Below are 18,580 nucleotides of genomic sequence, written 5' to 3' on the forward strand. Positions count from 1 at the left end.
AAGAGAGCAGCTGAACAACCTGGTTGGGGGAATGCAGTGAGCTGGAGAAAAGGGGATGCTTTAGGAGGAGCAGTGCAGCAGCACAATTCTGCAGCGGGCTCCAAAAGCTGGCTACAGCAGACAATGTCCCAGTTTAATTTAAACCTTACAGCTTCAGACATAAGAAAGGCTGTTTGAAAGCAGGAGAGGAGAGGGGGATTATTAGAAAAAAAAACTTCTCCTGTTGAAAAAGCACTATAATTCCCTCTCCCTATACTAGACACACAATGTTGCTTTGAACAGAAGATTTTAAGCTAAGATTAGGCAAGCACTGTTTCATGTGCTGAACACCTAAGAAAGGCCTTTCAGTGTCTGTCACCTGGCTTGCCATTCTCACAAAGGAAGCTGAACTCTCTAAACACCAGTCAATATTCCACCAGCTTCCCATCTCAGCAGGGCAGTCTGAACAAGAGGGAAGCAAAGAACAGCTCAGAACAGGGCTCATTTCTTCCTCACATCTTTTCTCACCAGGACTCTAGATGACTGAAAGAGGCAGGTTATCCTAATGCAAGGGGCTCTGCACATAAGCATTTGTTTGCAGTATCCTGCTGCAGCATGTAGTGATCAGCATCCCGTAGATACCCTTGTATCGCTTCCTCCAGATTGGATTACTGCAACGCCCTCTACTTGGAGAGGGCTTGCAAACTCCATTTACTGCAAAAGGCACCAGATGGTTACACCGTACCCTCATCTGCCTTGCACCGGGTAATAAGGAATGCTGGTTTTCATCTATAAAGCCCTCTATGGTTTCAATTATAAGCAGTTTTTCTCCCTATGTCTTACCCTTGCAATCGGGATCAGTGGGGATTCTTACAACAGGATGTTTTCTATTAATTTAAACAAATAATTCCCAAAACAGTTTCTGCCCACAAAACCCACTAGCAGCAGGTTGCATTTCTATGACTTTGTTAGCAGATTTAACAGTTTTTCTTTCCTCTCTGCTTCCATGTAAAGCTTTCCTATGGGTAGTTGATGGCAATAATTTAGTGGCCAAAAATACAAGGTCTGAGTGCCTAGCTGTGATGAGTCAGACGAGAAGTAATGACTGTGATTGTTTCTGTTACAATTAAGTAAAGACATACCGGAGTTAAATACCAATAAGAAGGAATTTAAATATAGCAACCATTACCAGTTTGCAATTTTCTCTACATGAATATATGCTCCAGTAAAATTCAGGCCCTTAAATGTTCACAGAAATCAGACACAAAAGGGACCAGGGCTTAAAAATATCTGATGAAGTGCTGAAAAATATGTGGCATCATACAACTAACACCAGCTCTGAAAGAGAATGGTCTCTTAAGGGCTCTCTGGTATCTACTCCTGGTTCACCAGGACCCAACCCAGCAGAGCCTCAAGGGACATTTTGCTTGGGTCAGCTGGGATATTTTGGCTTTCAGGTTTGTCCTTGGAATGCGTTTTTAGCTTTTCACTCTAAAAGTTTGTGCTACAGAAGATACAAAAAAAACATACGATGGACGTAGAACATGGTCAAAAACAACAAAAAAGACTTAAGCAAGACAATGTCAGAGTTTTGAGATTTCAGTGTCTTGGGCTCAACATAAGGTCTGCCTTTACAGCTAGCTTAAATCTACACACTTAGTGCTAATTTAAGACCCTAGGCATCCTGCTACCGGCTGTGCTTCAGCACCCAGCCACACAACAGCTGCACAAGTAGGTATACACTGCAAGAAGCTGCATCAAGCAAGAGGAACCAAATTCATCACTAACAGACGGAGGTGCAACTCAAAAGGAACTGAACCTGCCTATGCAAGCAGTGAATTTGTCCCCAAGCCTGCTTGCCTCTGCACAAGGACAGCGATGCATTTTCAGTCAACCATCAGTAGCGCCGATGGTTGAGAAGCAGAACTGAGCTTCAGAACATTGCCCCAGCGAATCCACCGTAAAGGAGAGAGGAGATTTCAGAACAAAGAAGCCATTTCCCAAGCAGGTAACAGTTCTCCTCTTCCATCTGACCTTGTCCAATTAAGCCTGCGCACAGTAATAGAGCAGTGGTCAGCATGGGCAGGCCAAACAACCCCCAAGCAACAGAGATAACTGAGACCAGCAAAGAGAAGAAATGGAGAAAGAATGGGGGGTGGGCAGAGAGTATTATAAAGGGGTACTAAAAATAGTATGCAATTATTTACAAATATTCTAGAAATGTAGGAAACAGATGAGACCAAATGCATGTCCCATTTGTACCGTGAGTGTTTTGTGCTGCTTGTTGAGGACAGTCATTCGTTTCTAGCAAACCAGATTCTGAAAACCATTTCATAAAATGTACTGATGGATTCTCAATGAAGCGAGACTGGACCCCGTTGCCCAGCCCCACCAAAAATAAAATAAGGAAAAAGATGTTTGGAAACAAAGGAGAAAAATAGCACTGGTACCATACTGCCAAACCAGCACAGATCAACAGTGGCACCCGGCGGCCACGAAGACTCACTGCGCCTCTTGGCTCCAGCACGTTCTCCACTGCCTGGGACAAAAATAAAATATCGTCTAAAATACCCTCCTGACTTCCTGTCCAAATGAAAAAACACGGGAACTGACTAACCTGGCAGATGCTGAAGAAGTTCTGATAACCAAGTTTGTTTGGGTTTGTCTTTTTAAAATGATCTTAGCGCACGCTAGGGGATGCGACCCTTCTAGAAGATAGGGCAGCGAATAGTTGATGCTTTCGGTTGCAGTCATGAGAAATACATTCTGAAAAATACTGACTGAAAACCAAAGTATGTCAACTCTAGCATTTCTATATAAAATACATTCATACATGCATCTTGGTCTTCTCAGTCAAAAAAACACATGCTAGAAAAGATTTCACCTTATCCAGTAAAGCCAGGTTTGAAAGTAGAGCCAATCACAAACTGTTAGAAAGGGCTGGCAGGGGAGCACTGCAGGAAGGGGACAGAGACTGACCTTTATTAAAATTCTGAGTAATTGATTATTCTGTCTGGAATTGTATCTTTTGCAAGGCTCAGGATTCAGCCAGAACTAAAGTCCTACAGGAAAGTTACTACACAAGCTGAACTTAAAAATCAGAAAATACATGAAAACTGTATCATATTTACATGAATCCAAACTGTGGAACCTACTACCCACAGCTCCTGAGGTTTTAAATAACTTAGGAGAAGGAACTGGGTTATGTAGGGGTTTATCTTAAATAATTTGTGCTTATTTGAGGCACTGGGACTCTCCCTTTCTCCACTAATTCTATTGCAAGCTTTCTTTGCCAAAATAGGATGTAGCCCCTCATAAACCGCCGATTCCAAAGGCACCTGAACACGTGATCTGACCTGTTCGGATGGGAGGTAGGTAGCATGAACTGGAACTCCACGACACAAGTGTTATCCTTCAGCTGGCGATGCTGGACACTGTTTAACTCGTAGGCAATATATGCCCTTCGAACGTACACCTGGTTAGAGAGAAACTCAATCAGCTTAACTGTGCTAAGGAAGCAGAAAGAGAGAAAGAAGACAAATAGTACCCCAGAGATTTAAAAAAATATTGAAAACCAAACAGATACCTCCAAATGAATATGTAGATAGAACTCTAATTCAACTAGAATTTAAAGTTATTCTTTGAGGAAGGCCAGTCTGGCAGGATACAACCACCAGCACAAGGCACACAGGGTAGGCTGACCACATTCTCTGACAGCAGCTTCACTTCCAATCCTTTCAACCACCTAAGTCTTCTTCAAGCAAAGAAGATATCTTGAATCTGAAATTTCAGTCAGTTATGGATATTAATGCTGCTAAATGCCAGACTCCAAGTATGCCAGATTCCACACCACCTACAGCTCTCTTAATCTTGCAGGGTAGCAGTGCTCAAAACAACAACAACAACAACAACAACAAAACCCAAACAAAAAACCAGAAAAATTAAAAATATTTATTTTTTTCAGTAGGAATAGACTTACCTCCAAAGCTGCCATTCTTACCACCTGGTTACTGTGGTAGAAAAAGTTGGGTAGCACATCAAAGATGGATGTCTCAGACAAAATGAGTTTCTAGAAGAGATCACATTAAGCAGGGTTTTAAAAGAGAACTGCCTGTCTTGCAAACAGGATCAGGTAAAAAAGCAAAAACCCCAAATCAAGCCTGACTAGTTCTGATTTCCATGCTTTTTCTGTTGTTCATCAAGGATTATGACCTTTTTATATTAAATAATAGAATTATAGAATATCTCAAATTGGAAGGGACTCATAAGGATCAGAGTCCAACTCCCTGCTCCTCGCAGGACTACCTAAAACTAAACCATATGACTAAGACCATTGTCCAGATGCTCTTTGAACTCTGACAGGCTTGGTGCCGTGACCACTTCCCTGGGGAGCCTGTTCCAGTGACTAACCACCCTCTTGGTCAAAAACTTTTTCCTAATGTCCAGTCTGAACTTTCCCTGACGCAGCTTTACCCCATTTCCTCATGTCCTATCACTGGTCACCAGAAAGAGGAGATCAGCACCTCCACCTCTGCTGCCCCCCTTGAGGAAGTTGTAGACTGTGATGAGGTCATTCTGGTATCAGTGTAAGAATGAAAACAAAAATGAGGGGGAAGCTAGAAACCAGAACAATACAATTCAAAGCCACATGGACCTTGGGACTACAAGTGAGATTTAATACAGAAACATTAAGATCAATGAGAAAAAAGCAGGGAAACAAGGAGGGAAGTTTGGTAGATACCTGCAGGTTCTCAATGCAGAACTGGTGTCCATACATGTCAATAGCGGACAGGAAGATGGACTCCACCTGGTTGTGACGCAGCTCGTAGGATGGCAAATGGGAAGCAATGAGAACCTGGTAAACAGCAAACACAAGGAGTGTCAGTGAAAGGAGCTATGCTGGGCCATCAGCAGGAGGCTGTTACCTCCAAGGCAGCAATAGTCTGCTCCATCCCAGAAGAGGCAGCTGGTTTCTCCTGTGAATTCTGTGGCACCTGGGTGATGCTGCAAACTCTCTCCCCTCCCCAGCCTCATTTGTGTATCTGCTCGGTTTGTATTATTGGCAATTCCCCATGGAGAAAAGGAACAGCTTCAATCAAGTTCCATCAGTGCATGTGATTTAGCACTGCAGAGCTGCTAGTCCTGGGGATTGCCTGACCGGCTGTTAATTGGAAAGCAGATCTGGCAGGCAGCAGCTGTGGGGAGGCCAGCAACAGAGACCGCCTTTCACAGCTTCCAAGCAGAGGAAGCAAGAGACACTGGTGCCAGGTATTAAATGCCCAACATGAAGGATACGAAGATAGGAAGGGGAAGCAGCTTGCAGGGGAAAATGAAGTGAAAGAGCAACATAAAGACATACACATGGACTGCAGCACCATCCCCTGCATGCTGCTGAGACGTTCAATAACTGAATGGTTCAAGGACACAAATACAATCCTGAAGTAAACATAAGGTCACTGAGCAGCTTCAAACACCCTATTCATTTTCAACAGTCAAGCTCTGAAATAAAAGGAGAGATCCCCAAAGTGTCAGCTTTCCTACTTAGGACTTTTAGAATGGAGATAGGGACTGTGGAGTGAAAGGAGTGATCAGACTACAGGGTTAGCATTACCATGAAACGATTATGCCCTCTCACTCCTTCCTGGCTACAGACTAACTGCTAAAGAGGAAGCTCACAATAATATCCAGGTAGATATCTGGCATTCAAATTATTATCTGTATCTCTTGGAACTGACAGTATCAAGAGTTTTTCCAATTATTTTCAGGTTAAAAAGAAATTGACAAAACGCAACTCAAAAGCTAGAAGAAACCCTGCAAAAGACCAACGTAATTCTTTGCAATAATTCCTTAGCAGTTGCAAAGAACATCTGGTTCTTGTGTAAATTTCTCTCCCTGTTCTCTGCACACACTGATTCGCAATTGTAAGGTAGCTGATGAACCCAGATAGCATGTCCTGGCTGTTTACTGTACAGCTGCCTGCACGTTCCAGGCAGCCTGTGCTTGTCGGGTTCACAGATTATAAAGCCAGAAGGAACTACAGTGACCATGTATTTCAACTTCCTCTATCACACAAACCACACAGGCTACTCTTAATTAACTCCTATTTGAGCCAGACAAAACTTCTTGGAGGAGCAGGGACAAAGGAATGTAATCTTAACTTCAGATTTTACAGTGATTGGGAATCCACTGCAATCTTTGTTAGACTGTCACAATGGTTAATCATTGGTTAATTAGCTTCATTGTTAAAGCGCTGCTCACAGTAATCTACTCTTCACATTTGCATAGTAATCAAAATAAACATCAAGAGAGATAGACTTTCCAAAAGAGCAAGCTCCAAGTGGGAGCAGTCCCTATTGATCTGATCAGCAATGGCACAGTCTGTCTCTAGCAGGGATCAGCTTGGATTGCTAAACACGCTCCCTTACCTGACGTGCTCGCAGGGCCACTTTAGCGTTGGTTGTCTTGCTGAGCTGGGTCAGCTCTGTCAGAATATTAATCAGCTCATCTGTCAAGGTGGGGTCACGGCCACATAGCTGGTCCTAAAAATAAAGAGAACTGAAAATGTTTACAACAGAGGAAGACCATCTTCCATCCTCCTACAAAGGAGTTTAAACCTGAAATACATACACACATGCACTCAGGGGCTGGAGCAGATCACCTCTAGAGGTCCCTATCTAAATTATTCTGTAATTCTGTGCTGACAAGGGTACAAGTATTAGGCTTTCAATAATTTTACACATATAAATAAAGCTAGAGAGGAAAGAAGGCACTGGCACCATCACCCATTTTCTTATTTGTAGCATGTGTTTTGGCATCCAAACACAGGAGAAATACTGACTTGTCAAAGAGACTCAAGTAAAACATCTCCTCATTACCCAATTTCAGCTTTGTACGAGAATTGTCCCCTAGCAGCAATGCAAAATTCAAAGAGCATTTAATTATAGCAAAATGCCTTATGTAGCATGCAAAGATTAGCAAACTTCCACTGTCAGAGGTGACCAAACAGAAAGAGTATAACTGCCGGGAGAACCTCCTGAAGTCCACTTAAAAAAACACCTCAAAACCAAAAAAATCCCACAAATTCACACCCACAAACCAACCACATGTTTTGTACAGCTTCATCAACACTAGGAAAAAAAAATCCTGTCGTTCCTCTAACAAGGCTAAGCAAAGCTAACTAAAACCATAAATTATGTGTTTCCTGCCACAGTACAGGACTGACTCCGTAGTATTTCTTCCAATCAAAGAATCCTGGTTCTGAGGAAGCTCACTAGCTTACTTTACTTTCTAAATTGGCTAGATAAAACAATAAAACTGAACAGCATCATTTTCAGTGTTAATGCTGTTTCAAAACTCTCTTGGATTCAGCCATTCAAAAAAATGCAAACAGTAAAGACTTTAATCTGTTTTGTTTTCTGAACAGAGGAGGTGCACTCTTATGCACACTTTCTTCCAGAAATAGTTTCAATTCCCACAAATAATCTCACAGTCTTCAACTACTCACACTGTCTTGTGAGCCTCTTCCCTCCCACTCCCGAAGCTGGAAACCCTCTAGGAGCCTCTAATGCGTTTCTTTCTATACAGCACTTAACAGCTTTTCTCTTGGTAAATGAATCATAGGAGGAAAATGTGAGATGAAACAGGGATATGCAACAGGAAAGAGAGTCGGTGCCTTAAAGTTTTAAGAGATTTTGAACACATACAGTCCAGAAAAGGCTCTTTGAAGATCCAATAAATAGAAGGGGGAAAAAGGGAAGCCTCTGTGCAGTAGGTTAGTTTATCAAATTAACTGCCAGGGAAAACAAAGTAAAAGACAAAAACCAAATACTACAAGTCCCATAGAGTGACTAACAAATAACAGCTCGTACTACATGAGATTCCAAAGCTAAATAGCTTTTCCCCCCACATCTCTCTTGACCCCTTTCTCTCCGACCCCACTAAAGCATGATGCCATCTGTAGGAATGATGGCATACATCTCTCAGGGAGAGAGACCACAGTCAAAACACTCTTATTAAAAAAATCTAAGCTACTAACTCTTATGAGATTGTTGTGCCCTACTGAGTCTTGGGCCGGCAAACATTACAATGGTTGTTCCCAAAGACAGTTCTGTAAATTTATCCACTCCAGGTCACTGTGTGAACTGACAGCGAATAATTCAGTAACTGCCTTCATCATATTTGAAATACAAATTCCTGGGTGTTGTAATGTTACTGCTCAAGGTAACACAAGTCTGATGGGACACAGGACATCTGCCATGCCACAAGCGATTCTGTCCAGTTAAGACTAGGATGTGCATACAACAGTCAGTTAAGTACATAAAATGAACATACAACTTCAAATCACACTATATTTCAACAAATATATGAAGGATGAAGTAGTTCCCATCCTGCCTTAAACGCCTGCTAGCTAAAAAAGGTGAATGATGGCAGCATAACACTATTACTAAAACCATCCTCAGAGCCCCTTGTTAATAATGGATTTCTAGGGATACATCAATAACAGCAACATAAGCATCAAGGTATTTTGACATGATGTTTGCCCTTGGAGGACAAACTTAAAACCATCCCACATAAATAGCTTGGCAACCCATAAAATGCCACAGCCTTCACCATGATTACACCAAATATGCCACGGGGTCCCTCAGACATGAAGAATAATGTGAGTCGGAAGAAAGAGGAATGACGGTCTTTTGGTTAACGGCGTGACCTGTAACTCGGCAGACGGTAATCCCTAGCTGTGCCACAGATGACACTGTGACCGAAGGCACATTGCCCCTCCTGAGCCCCCGTTACCCACGGGATTCGAGAAGTTTGTGCGAGGGCAGACGCCCGTTTGCAAGGCCTCGGGCACCGCGCTGGCAGAGGCCATACAAACGGCGCTCGGATCACCGGCTAGCTACCCGGCTGTTCGTCCACCACGTGCAGCACCATCTCTCCAGTATGTTTTAAGTTCTACCAAACTGGGATGGTGGCCTTTACTTGAGTAGAAATAACTGACAGCGGTGGGAAGAATGACTACACAGGAAGGAAAAAGGAAAACTCTTTGACGTTTCTCTGCTGTCTCCCAGCACACCCCTCACTCCCTCAGACGGACGTTGTGCCGGCCAACGTGAAGACACAGCAAGGCTCTGCCTCCAAGACGTGGCTTGCATGGAGGTGAAAAACTAGACAAAAAGTTTCAGTCCCATTTTAGCAAGAAATAATCAGGATGACAACAACAAAATAAAGCAGGTAGCTGGCGCTGCACTGGCTTTTGCCTGCACTGATTGGCAAAGGCAGCGAGCAAAGCCTCAAACCAGCTCTTTGACAAGGCCTAACGCCTCCCCGGCACCCCCGTGTAATTACACACTTGAGTGACTGGACTCTGAAGAAAATTGAAGGCCTGAGCTGCGAACAGCTGCCATTTTCTCTCTCCATCACGCCAGCATGATTACTTGAGAAATGAACAGCCCCGGCTCAAAGCTACTCCAGAATTCTCAGAGGAAATATGGCTCCGTGTTCAAATAATGAGATTCTTAAGGCAAGCGTTACTTACAATCACACCACACACCAAAAAGGGAAGGAAAAAAAAAAAAGAAAAAAGGGAAAAAAGGAGAGCCAAAAAGAAAGAATGCCAGTGTCCTTATATCTTACAAATTAGAATTTAAGAAACTCAGCCTCAGCCTAGGACGATTATGACTCTTTCTGCTTTTGAGAGTTATTTTGTGGATGGCTACGTTGGACGTATTTTTGGCAGTAACAGACCGCATGATGTTTGGGGGAAAAAAAAAAAAAAAAAGAAAAGAAAAGGGGGGGGCGGGGAAGAGAGAGATAGTATTGTAATTAGCCTCTTAAAAAGCAGGATACCAAACTCCAGTCCGTTGAAAATCATGTTGTAGCTAAATTCATCCTGCCTTGAGGAACATGGGCATTCATTCTGCTTCAAAGCATTATGTGGGGCAAGGATTTTTTGAGGCTTTTTAGGGAACAGGAAAAAAGAGACAGACTCAACTGTTGGTTTTTATTTTTCCTAGGAACGTAATTTACTGGGAGTTTTACCCAGTAGAGTGGGACTGAAGTTAATGAGAACTGAGATTTTTCATGGAGTAACAAGCCAGAAGAACACGGGTGGTAGGTCCTGGCATGAGGATTCATTTGTTTCTAGGGTGGAATCTGTGTCTGTCCAAGAGGAATTCCAACCCCAGGAGATTCCCCATCCCTTTGCAAGCTCTCTGGACAGCCGCACACCATCCCAAGGGTCAGAAGCCTGATCTGGAGTGACCAGCTTTGTGCCGAGATATTGAGTCCTAGTCAGATTCCATCATGCAGCCCAGAGTACAGCCAGTCCAAAAGCACCACTGCAGACCTGAGATAAGACTTTATGAGACTATAACCAGGAAGAAGCTAAGAGAGCCACTGCCAAACCTATAAGACCAAACTATGGCTCATCAAGGAAGAGCATATGAAACCCCTCAAGGGCCTCCATATGGGCTGGCTAATGCCACTCACTACCAGGAAGTCACCCTCATTAGTAATGAAGGACCATAAAAATGTTGCTATTACAGAATTATTACCACAAAAAAAATCATCTGCTTTTTGTGTTGGTAGCATATTGCTTTGCCTTCCAAGCAACTCCAGTTTGAGTACCATGAGCTATATCAAGACAGGACCTCTCTGAGACCCCTGAAGATGAAGAAGCAAACTAAACCAAGTATAAAGTCACAGCCCAGTGTCTGAAAGTTAGCCTCTAGCATCCTCCCAATGTAAGAGTTAAGTCTGCATTCTTATCTCCCCACAGATGCTCACAAATCACTTGCATAATTAGCCTTCACTACACTCTGATAGGCAATCAATGCAGGACAGTCATGAACCAGAAGGTGTACAGACACTGAGCTGAACAGTATGTTCTGGGTCTCCTCTAATGCATGGCTTACATGCCCTAAGAACACATGAAGAAACTCTACACTGCTGCCACTGCTTCTATAGCTAGAAGGCTTGCATCTTTAAGGATGAGAGCTGTCAATTCAGTATCTTTCAAAGCATCAAACATAAAACTACAAGAAGCAACAAATTTCTAGAGCACCAATAGACAACTTACAATGAGCATTGTAACAAGCAGGTTCTTCTTGGTGACCTGAGCGTGTGAGAAGATGTAGTTCAATACAGCATTCATATCACTTTTATTCTCTTCCCGAAGGGTAAAGACACACTTGTCATAGTGACCTGCAATCAGAAATGCACATTTTTTTCCAGTCTCTACACCTCTGTGTCAAGGAATACAAGTTACTAGATGTGTCTTTATATTTCTACATATATGTTTTCAGAATCTACTTTGCATGGCCCATACAATCAATTCTGGGAAGGAAGCATTCCTCCCACCACCACCCCCTCAACTGCAAACTTTAAACATCCTACTCTTATTAAAACAGTTCCAATACCAAATACCTCCTCTGTGAGCAATATGAAGAGAGGAATGGTGAGCTCAGTCTTTCATTCAAATGACAACCAAAATAAAATAATAGCAAAAAGATTTGCACCATCCTCTACTACCAGCAAATTGAAGTGGAAATGAATCTGCAGTACTGTTAGGCTTGTGCAGGTATTGGAGCAGGACAAAAGAAAAGTAGAGCAGAATCTGAACTACCTGTAAGAGCTAGAGCCTCAAAATTAGCTAGTGCTTCATTGCCATCTTGTGCCTGGATACAGCAGCGCAATGCATTTATTTCAATTCTCAGTTTCAGGCTGAGGTTTGAGGTTTGTTTATGAAGAGCAAGCAGCTTCCTGGTATTTTACAGCAGGTGCAAACAACTCAGTGACTTTTTTTTTTTTTACTGCACTTGATTTTCTTACTATAGAATCTAACGAACAGGCAAGATAGAACTAAATAGCACGGTGAATTTAAACAGTTTTTCTGCAGATGCTCAGAAATCAGGAAATAAAAATCAAGCTTCTAACAGGAAGCTTCTACATGCGGAATACCCAAGTGGAGGAACTCTCCAGTGGTGGGCCACAGAGTCAGTGAGGGAATGCAAAGGAGAACTGCTTCATCTCTTGTCTAGAACAAGCAGAGACCACACAGACTGGCCAAGCCTTAGCAAGCTCAATAACAGACTAGAAATGGCAACACAAAGAAACTCATAATTCAGTGAGTCTGTCTTTTTACTCCAGGTCATACAAAAGTCCTCACTTAGAGGATCATAAACTCATATAGGAGCTACTCTTTTGAAGATTTACAGGGAAAAGGAGCATTCCTACACCAAAAAGAGACCAGAGTCATGCTATGCCATGTAAACTGTGAGTAAGATGACATGGAATGTACAAGATGATGTGTATACCAACAGTGGAAAACCACCACGACAGCTTTGGGGTAGAGTTTGTCATTTGCTTCTCATAAGCATTATGAGCACTCTTACCACGAAAACTCAAACTGGACAAAAGCTCGTCTACAAAAACCAGGATCTGACTGGCAGATCTTTAAAAGAAAACCTGTGTAGCTTAGCTTCACCACAAAGTTGGAGTAATCTTTATTGAAGGGAGTCCATGTGGACCTTCTGGGAGCAAACGTGGTTCTTTCAGAAATCAAATCCTTGATGTGCTTAGAGACTCACCATGCTGAAACTGAGTCTCCACCTTCAGATACTGACGGAGCAGATCCATCACCACTGCTTTCATGTGACCCCGAATACCACTTCGGTACCTGCAGAAGCAAATACATCAAACCTAGCACTGAGTGAGACCAGCACAGACCTGCTTCTGAAGACCTACAAGTGAGTAACACTCAACACGAGTGGCAGAATAAGCCTGTTTGCTTACGGGAAGAAGCAAAGTACCTGGTTCTCAAAAACCCCAATTGTTATGTGAATACACAACCCCTACCATTACTGTTGTGGGGTAGCATGGCTCATGTTTTGCGTCAAAATGTCCTTTTTCTTCTAAAAATACTCAAAACTCTAGACACTGAAAGGCATAACACACACCAGCAGCTTGATGAAATGGCCAAGATGTGATCAGTGCCAGGACAGAAGTTAAATCTGTCTTTCATATGGCAAAGGGAAAAAGAAGAAGAATCTGTATGTGTGCTTCACACAGGCAGCCAGGAGCCACACACACAGCCCCCTCACTGTTGACCTGCCTGAAGGAACTATGGAGGCTTATTCCTAGTGATTTAGACTCTGAGTGTAATAAAACCTTTGAATAAAGACAAGCAGGCTCAGGTCTTTCAAACAGCACCCCACCCCCCCAAAAAAAAAATTTAGGGGGCACCCCTGAAAATGTCTCACCTCTGTACAAGCTGCACAATGCTCTGAGTGTTCATGAAGAAGACCTCACGCTCTGATTTGCGGTTCAAGGTGGCTGCGTGGCTATCCAAGATATTGGCAATCTGAAAGAGAGCAATCACATGACAGTTACAGTCCTGTATGGGAAAATCTGGCTGAAAACCAGTAGAGAAGCTGAGAACTTCCAGACAGTCCAGAGCAGAGCTCCACCAGACTCCAGCAAAAGTCAAAGCCTTAAACTGCTAAGAAAGTTAATGACCTGACAATGATACAAATATCAACGTACAATATTGTATACTGGAGAAATCATCTTCCAACACCTCATTACCTGATCAGGCCTCCCTTAGCTGCAACCGCTCTTTTGTAAGGTTACGTTGACACTATAAATTGCACTGCAGCATATGTACCAGGCAAAAAGCAAATAAATAAATGCCCACAAGGCCACTGATATGTTTAAACTGCTTCCAAACTGCCTGTTTAAAGCTATACTGAGCAGGGAACACATACGCTTCAGCACAGGTAAAGGAGGCAAGCCTTTAAGCTCAAGTGATACAGGTAAGTATCTTTCATCATGAAGAACCCATGTTCAAACGCATCATTCAGGTCCAACTAACCTCCAGATAATTTCAAGGAACCTTCTCTCTCTCTCTGCCTCAATGCAAAACAATTTTTATTCCTCTAGATAAGTGTGGCTGATCACCTGTTGGCTGGGAAACTGGCAAAGGACTGATGTGATGTTGCTCGCATATTGGGCCATCTCCTTCTTGATGGACTTCTCTACATTGGGTGGAATCCGTCCAGAAACACTGGTCATGATGTCCTGAAGTTCCAGCAGAGGCAAAGATGGATCTCTCAGTGTCTTCATTAGTCGCTCAACCCAGCCTTTCACCTAGAGAGAGACAAGTCAGTGTAAAGACAAGCACGAAGAAAAGAATAAGCAGCAGTAAGGAAAAAAAGGAAAGGCTTTTCATTGAGGTCTTCTTCAATACTGTTTTATCATACAGCTAGTCCAGGGACTAAAAAGAGAGAACTGAGGTAGATGACAAAGCTGCTGTGCTACCTTAAACCCACAGCTGACTCAGATTCGTCCACCTACTTTCCTCCTCCCTCTAGGACTTCTACCACAGCTGGCTGTGCACGCAGCTCCCACGTACAAGGCGGCAAGCATAAGCAGTAAAGATCAAGCTCAACTCCTTGTCTTTGTTTTGGGTGCCACAGGTGGGACTCTCCAGTGAGACTGACTATAAGGAAGTCTAAGAAAGAAAACCAAATTGAGCTGGCACTAGCAGGGTAGTACTGCCCTGACTCCTGGTCCTCTGGCTGTGACATGGAAATTGGCAAGCCTTACCTTGAACTGAAAGAATATTTGTGCTCTCGCTCTGAAACAAGAAGTAACCAGTACCTTGCTGCTGAAGTAGGGCTCTGGCAGGCAGTATCCATTCATCACATTGACCAGATTATCTAGGACATAATGGAAGATGCGATGCAGTTTCTCGCCTCGAAGTGCTGTGCTCTGGATCTGTGGCAAGGCACCTGTGTGCAGTTCAGCCTGGAAACACAATGAACAGCACAGCATCACTAACCCTCCTGTTTGGCATCAGCCATGGCGGTAACATCTTGCCCTCGACTCAGATTTAATTTGCAAGAATTCCCAGAGTGGAAAATGCACTTGGTTGAGAGACAGAAAAGTTATGAGCTGGAATCTCCAACAGTTCTATGTTGTGTACACCCACAAAATAAGCTTCCAGCCTCTCTTCCAAATACGTTACAGTTGATCTCATTGTTTAGATCCAGGATGACCAAAAGTCTCAAAGAAAAGCACAGGAAAAACCAACAGTTTGGTGCTGACAATCACTTTCCACCCCCTGCACAACAACCTCCCACAATTTTCAACTAGCTATTGCTAATGGAACAATAGATTCTCTTCCACCGCCACCAGCTACATCCCAGCCTACCATCCCTAAATGAATATATCTCTTTGCCTTTCACCTTAAAAAAGATCCATGTCCTAGGCTCTTTTTTTGTGTTTCCACATTTGCTACAATTGCCTTCACAGGGCCTGACGCTCTTGGAGTTGGGATATCAACTCCCGTCCTCCCAAAGAGGGTCACTTAAAGAAGAATATATGATAAAAAGAAGTTAAATAAACGTGCAGAGGAATAAAGCAGATAGAAAAATCTGGCCAACATCCAATATCCTAGACAGCCATGTACCCACAATAGCATAGAGGGAAGAAGAGAACAAGAATGGTACGTAAACTTAGCCTGAATCAGAGAAAGAGACAATGATCTGAGTCCTAGTCCTCATCTGAGACAAATAAATGGTAAAGTGACAATTCCAGTACAATGCACAAATCTGAAATTGGTTCAGTACACTGGACCATCTCATACCACTCCCAACATCACTCCCCTATTAAAACCACAAAAAACATCTGCGCTTCCTGCAACTTTCTCACCTGCTGAACCCTGCTGGGATCATCCAGCTGGAGCTTGGCAATCACACAGCCTGGATCCAAGGCTGCCCCTGGGCGTTTGACATAATGGATGCAGCCTGATTCTCCTGCTGTTAGTGTCATCACCATTTTCATCACCTGTAGCAAGGAAAACAGGTTACACACTCAGCTTCCATGTTCCCCAAATGGTTCTAGTTTTGTGAGCCAGCAGCCAATGTCCTACCACAGACAAACTAACCTGCATGAGCACCTTTTGCGTTCAGGCTTTCTCAAAGGCTTAAAAGCACACACACTGGGAACAAGCCCCCAGATGCTTAAGTGAATGGTAGGACAAAACAATTGGCCACAAATTAGCACAGCAGGAAGCCATCCTCAGGAATGCCACCTGTTCTACACCGCTTGGAGCAACAGGTACTCAGGAAGGTCCCACATTCAACAAAATGAACAAAACAGATACAATTTACTGCTGCAGCTGCTGCACTCTAAAGGCTAGAAGTGGGAGAGCCACTCTCAAAAGCTACAGCAACACATTCACTTTTAGCAGAGGGAACTAGGATTACTTTCTAGAGGTCACAGGTCTCAGACCGCTCTTCGCAAACAGGGATGCTTCCTTAGATCAACCATGGAAGTTCTTGCCTTTGGAGCAGAAGGCAAGGATACAGTCTAGTTTTACCAATCCTATACTATACACCACAACTGGGAACACAGGAACTGAGTAGGTGGTTCCTTCTTAGCCATGGCTCTGTTGCAGCTTAAAAGCACTTACATAAAGCATCTGGATCTCTGGCTTGATATTTTTCTCCTACACATTGTCCCCAACTGGTTTAATTGCGCCCCTGTCAACACACACCCTCCCCTCCCTCAAATCTGTATTGAGCCATGCACTCCTACACAACCTCTTGCACTTTCCTCACAGTGATGCAGAAATTGTTCATCATCCTCCTCTCTAAGAGTTAAGTAACTTCCAAGGGAGAAGGGAGGAGTGACACTTACTAACTCATCCGATCAACCTGCTAAATGATCAGATAATCAGAGAGAAGTCTTAATTTGTTACTTAATCCTGGCATGTAACTCTGCTTCTGAGTCTGTGTTAGTTGTGTGGTCTACAAGTAGAAGACCTTCTTCACCTCAGCGAGAAAACACAGTGCATATGGATCCCACTCTCCCTTGGTATCGCAGCAAGATGATAACCACAGTCTCACTGCTGAGAATTTTGCTTATCAGTTGGTATACAGTCATTAACACTCAAATTTCAGCTGCTAAGTAATTTCTTCCCTACCCCATCACTCTCACTGCTGATTCCTGCATTAGTCCAAGTTAAAACACAGACAAAATTTGGAAAGGAAATACTGTGAATTATCCCTCAACACTCAATTCCCAGTTCCAAAGCATTCAACTTTTTTCCGCCCAGCTTTTGCCTGGGCAGATTCCACATCTGCAGCCAAGTCAGTTCTTTGAGACTCTTTTACCTCTATTTCTGCAAAGCACTGGCCTGCAAACACGTGTCCCCCATCCTCCACCACATACTGGATAAGCTTCCCAGCTGAAGGTGAGCGCAGAATGGAGGGATCGTTCTCCTTTTCAAACACACAGGTCTTGTTACCTATAGTGATGCGATACCTAGGAAAGAACGGGACACATCACTGCAACAGAATTTCTTGTAGAAAGCATGGGAAGGGAAAAATCCATTCTCTCTTTCCCTATTCTATTTCAGAACAAAACTAAACAAAAACACCTCAACCAGCTCTTTGAGCTGAATGGTATGGCCCTGCATATGAAAGTTCAGTTTAATCATATTGAAACAGGACTATGGAAGCCAGGGATCAGAAACCAGATAGAATAGCCCTTAGCAAGGTTGTATGTATGTTACTTTTGTGCTTCTTCTCTACCAACAGGTACCACTCACTGTCAGAACCAGAACCAATGAAGTTCAAGATTTCATATAAACAAAAACAGATCTTAGTGGATATTACACTTGCCATACATAACACACAACACATTCATCAAACTGTGCACCTCATGCAAAATCCTCTTGTATACAGAGCAAAGCTGAAAAGAGCAGGATGCACCCATGTAGCAGACTGAGAGGTTGAGATTTTACAGCATTTTCCAACCCAGAAAGTTACCGAAACTTTCTTTGTGCTCCTGACCAGATTCGTTACACTTGTCACAGAAAAGAAACCAGCAGAGGGGGCAGTGGTTCACATTCCAGAAGCTGGAGATTTTCTGGCCTTATGGCTATGATTCCTGCAGGGAATTTTGAGGGAACACACTGAAATAGTAAATCTTGCATCTAAGGCAGCCGTGGAGTTTCAAGGATTTTAAAGATTTTCATAGTCTGGTTTTTGTTGGTTGGTGAGGTTTTTTTTTTATAATCCAAAATACATTCAGATCTTTCTTCTAACAGTAGCCAAGATCTGTTCTTCAGGTGAAGGCAACTTCTCCCTTTAAACTCATCCATAATACATCTAGTAACCTCTTCCTAGGAGAGAATTCCATTCCCAGCTGATCTTTGGGAAGCATAAAGTTACAAGTACATCTAATTTTGGCATGTATATAAATGTTAAACATTAATCTTTACAGGTTGCTACCTGTCCACCTCTTCTTTCATGTAGGTAGTATAGCTGCTACCATCATAAGATAGGAGCAGTCCTCCATCACTCAGTCGGTGCACATCAACTTCCACACATGAGCTGTTCATGATGACCACATAAGAATTGGGAGACTGTCGGGTCACCTGCAAATCCACAAGAATGGTATGTATCACATGAAATAAACACAGCATTCATTGATAATGCCTTGGTTGCCACAACATACACAGTTTTCCAAGCACTGCAACAGTGGGAATTAAAGAAGGGGAACAGAGCTATTTGTTCTCATGCTAGATGGAAAA

General features: G+C 43.0%; 1 protein-coding gene across 9 annotated transcripts in view; it reads right to left on the reverse strand.

Annotated features, from left to right (window-relative positions):
- The window catches only part of ACACA (acetyl-CoA carboxylase alpha), a 140,991-nt gene that overhangs the window by 85,559 nt on the left and 36,852 nt on the right, over nt 1-18,580 (reverse strand). For all 9 annotated transcript variants that reach the window (XM_041126817.1, XM_041126820.1, XM_030028210.1 and 6 more), the window contains 12 exons: nt 18,279-18,424; nt 17,157-17,307; nt 15,691-15,825; nt 14,638-14,784; nt 13,936-14,124; nt 13,239-13,339; nt 12,567-12,655; nt 11,057-11,181; nt 6,405-6,518; nt 4,721-4,834; nt 3,959-4,048; nt 3,336-3,454 (listed from right to left, as the gene is read on the reverse strand). In XM_041126817.1, coding sequence (XP_040982751.1) covers nt 3,336-3,454; nt 3,959-4,048; nt 4,721-4,834; nt 6,405-6,518; nt 11,057-11,181; nt 12,567-12,655; nt 13,239-13,339; nt 13,936-14,124; nt 14,638-14,784; nt 15,691-15,825; nt 17,157-17,307; nt 18,279-18,424 — 1,520 coding nt within the window. The remainder of the gene's footprint in view (nt 1-3,335; nt 3,455-3,958; nt 4,049-4,720; nt 4,835-6,404; nt 6,519-11,056; nt 11,182-12,566; nt 12,656-13,238; nt 13,340-13,935; nt 14,125-14,637; nt 14,785-15,690; nt 15,826-17,156; nt 17,308-18,278; nt 18,425-18,580) is intronic.

Source organism: Aquila chrysaetos, chromosome 10, assembly GCF_900496995.4.
Source record: "Aquila chrysaetos chrysaetos chromosome 10, bAquChr1.4, whole genome shotgun sequence".
Lineage (NCBI taxonomy): Eukaryota > Metazoa > Chordata > Aves > Accipitriformes > Accipitridae > Aquila > Aquila chrysaetos.